This window comes from Sceloporus occidentalis, unplaced genomic scaffold (assembly GCF_023333645.1).
Source record: "Sceloporus occidentalis isolate IW3139 unplaced genomic scaffold, rSceOcc1.0.p SCAF_50, whole genome shotgun sequence".
NCBI lineage: Eukaryota > Metazoa > Chordata > Lepidosauria > Squamata > Phrynosomatidae > Sceloporus > Sceloporus occidentalis.
In genome coordinates, this window is record NW_028317030.1 from 3,816,243 (window position 1) to 3,820,110 (window position 3,868).

Genomic DNA, 3,868 nt, shown 5'->3' on the forward strand with positions numbered 1-3,868 from the left:
AAAACTTCTTGCACATGCTCAGTAGTGTTCCAATAGAAGCTGAGAGTCCTATGTAAGCAGGAATTGCGGCAGCTTTTTCATGAATGCTGGTGAAACACCATTGCGTGACTAAGACTTCTTTTGAGTATTGGGCCAAACCAAATGAGCTTCTAGACTAGGTTGACCACCAGATAACCTTTCTCAGCCTTTTTCAGTAATGGCTAGAAAAAGCAATAAATGCAGAAGAGACCAAAACATATTTAATATTTTAATTAACATAATTTAAAGCGCTGACAGTCCATAGTGCTGCACAGTGTGTACAAACCAAACGAGGTAATAAAATAAATTATAAATACAACAAATAATAATTGCATAGAAACTAAACATAGCAGACAAGGCCTAAAAAAACTATCCCATTCATTTCCACTGGTGTTCCAAGTTGCTCCATACTCAGTTGACTCCCATAATCAGTCCTTATCAGTATGGGCTGTATCTCTGTCCAATGGATTCATTAAACATTGGGCGAAGAAGCATGGGTGATGAGGAATATGAGCTGAAATTAGCAGAAGAGACAATGGGTGCCGCCGGAGCCAGTCCAGGAATCCTAACAGCCGGATGGATTGGGTTGAAAGGCAAGGCTGCAGATGAAGGGGTCACTGGCCCTACAGAGCCCTGATAGTCTGGATAGCTGTAATAAGGCAGGTAAAGCCTCGAAAACAGAGCATCAACTCGTGCATCTTGGGTTTGTCTTTTGTACTTCATCCTCCTGTTCTGAAACCATGTTTTAATCTTAAAAGACAAAGAAAAAGAATGTTAGGATTCATTTCCAGTACAGGTTAATCAAGTAAAATAAACCCCACCATGGATCAATACGTATGTTGTTGAGCAATTTGTTGGCGCTTAATAAATAAAAGGTAATATTAAAAATACTAAAACTACCCTAGTATACATAACACCACCTTGCCTCTATGGAGGACTCTACTCTTAAAACGGGATGTCCTTAGAGGTTGCAAGATCCTCGGTGACTGCAATGGAACCCAATGTTATATGTGATGTTAAAACACTTGTGTTCCATTGGAGTCTATAGAAGTTAGTGATACCTTTCAGTGGACTAAGACATTCATAGAATAAAATGTAAAGTCACATAAGCCTTTCAGTCCCTTCTAATGCTAACCTTCATGTACATGAAGATTATTCTGACCCAAAAACCCATCTCTACAGACAGGAATAATAAGTTACTAATTTATTTTAACATAGGTACCAAAACCCTTTTTTGTCTTAAATAGTATTGTCCTTTAAGAAAGGTGCTTAATATCCAGTGACATACACTTAAAATATACAACTCTCTAGTACTGACAATGTTAGCTATATATCCATATACTATGTGAAGCTGTGTTGTCTGCATACCTGTGTCTCTGATAGATTCAGGACCCTGGACAACCTCTTCTTCTCGCTGGATCCAATATATCTGTTATCTTTAAAGCTCTTCTCCAGCTCCTTTAGCTGCTCAGCTGAGAACTTGGTGCGAGGTCTAGAAGATAAACTGTCTTCTTCTGAGATGGACCCTGGGCTCCTCATGCTATCAGTATCACAGCTGCCAAGATCATCCTTTGAAGGACTGGGTCTGCAAGCAGACATTTCCTTTAACACTTTGTGTTCTGCAAAACAATTCAAACAACATTGTTAAAGGGCCACAGGATTGCTACAGTCATCTAGCCCAAAAATAGGAATCTTATCCTATATATATATATATATATATATATATATATATAAATACAAACACAAAGACTTTCTCAAGGCTCTGGCAATTAAAGGGTTAAATCAGCCTACTGCACCTTCAGTATGGCTGCAATCTATTTCTTCTTGACAACAGGTGAATTGATACCAGGACAGAGAAAAAAAGAGACCTTTCCATATAGACTAAATGGCACAGGGATGGGTAACAAAATATGCATTTGAGGGATTTATAAAATCTGTGCATTCAAAGCGGTAAATGTATGTATAAAAAAGCATATCTAGTGCAAAAATGAAGAGAAGTGAAGCTAGGGGAATATTTTATTGTTGCTATGGAGATTGCACGACAAAACTGCTCTTTGCATATAATCATAAAAAATGTAAATCCAAAAAATGCAGGGTTTATTATTATTATTATTATTATTACCTAGTTTGTATGGTATCTCAACAGGGCAATATAAAATACTAAATAGCATCGTTTTATATAACGAATATTTTTAATAAATAATATTATGAAAGGTATATGTGCAAACATATTCTGTAAAACACTTAGGACAGGGGCGTCTAATTTGGCCCTTACAGTCAGTATTTTTCAATATATGTCTACATTTTGAGGTCTTACCTTGTGACTTGTGCTGAAGCTTCCGTGATGTTGCCACCTTGTCTTCAGGAAGGAGATCCACTCTAGGATAGTTTTCCTTGTCACTGTGGACATTGGTTGATGTGGACTCCTGAAGACATGAAGAGTAGGGTCCATGGTGTATCTTCTGAACTTGGAAAGCTGGATGTCCAACCCTGTGCTTTAGTAAATCCATATGCATATGAAGTTGAGTAGGGTTCTTCTGACTACTTTCTGAAAGCCACTCCACTGAGTATGTCCTCTTTTCCATCCTCTCGCTCTCTGAGTGTCTCTATTTCCCTTGACCAGAGCCAACTGACCTTCTCAGTGGGGACCCCGGCATATTTAAAGCCTGAATACCTGTCGGGTTTTAATGACCCACCACTTGTGATTATGCCCCTAACAATAGTTTTATTGGGTGTTACTATAATCTGCATTGTTAGGTGACTGTCACATCCGTCTAATCCCTCTCTACAGTAGTTAGAGGCACTTGGATTTCAAATATGTCTCCAAGTTCACTGTCCTTCAATGTCTAACATGCTAATTAAATCAAAACTATAGGGATTAGATAGATCTATATCATCAGATTAACCCCTTTATCATTTCATTGTTTCAATAGATTAGAGCTCATTTTTGTTTCTTGCAGGTTACTACATTGTATCAAAAATCTTGATAATATTAAGGATACAATGTAACATATTCTGTCTTACCTAATGTTCCATTGGTTTTAAGATGATTCTATCAAATCTAGTATAAATAATAATGCCTATTATATCTGCCTCTTAAATATTTAGCTTTATATATTATAATAGATATAATAGGCATTATTATTTAGACTAGATTCTAAGCTTTTGCTTAAAAATTCGTCGTGTACGAATTTTCATTTTGATTGAAATGCAGAAATACCCTTAAACCTGTGAATAGTAAACGAATTTTGTAAGAAATGTAAAATAATAATAAATGTCAAACACCCTATATAAATATATTGGGTAATAGGACTGAGATAGGTATCTGGGAATGAATAAGGATATTGTATCTTTTAAAAAAACCGAATTTAAATCAAAGAAATCGTTGGCAAAAACGAAGAGACAGGTTTATCTGATCTCCTGTAAGATTTCTGTTTGGGGAGAAACATGTTAATTTGTTTTATTAAGGAAAAGGAACTTGGGAAATGAGTATGTAATAGCAAATGTGTTTTGGGTGCATTTCAAAGCCAATGACCTGATGTTTTTATGAACTACATCAAAAGCTTAATTGTAAATTTGGTTGTGTGTGCGGGGTGGGTAGTCTATGACTCAGGTGATTTCTAGATACCGGTAAGGGCCATTCTTTAACCCTTTCACTTCCAAGCCCCCCCTCCTCCAGCCCACTCATTTGCATTGGATCCTGCAAACCCCTGGGAAGAAGGGGTTAATAAAGCCCAAACAAGGGGCTTTACCCATGCAAACACCTCATTTAACAGGATAGCAAATTGTCTAGATTAACAGGCGCCAGCTAAATCATATATAGGAGCTCATGATAAAGAACAAACTGACT

At 36.9% G+C, this 3,868-nt stretch overlaps 1 protein-coding gene across 1 annotated transcript; it reads right to left on the reverse strand.

Annotated features, from left to right (window-relative positions):
- Positions 1-456: 456 nt before the first annotated feature.
- LOC149288667 (homeobox protein vex1-like) lies at positions 457-2,603 on the reverse strand. The gene is made up of 3 exons (XM_089491381.1): positions 2,336-2,603; positions 1,387-1,637; positions 457-768 (listed from the first exon to the last, which is right to left on the reverse strand). The coding sequence occupies exons 1-3, from the start codon at positions 2,601-2,603 to the stop codon at positions 457-459; spliced, it is 831 nt and encodes a 276-aa protein (XP_089347507.1).
- Positions 2,604-3,868: the final 1,265 nt, after the last annotated feature.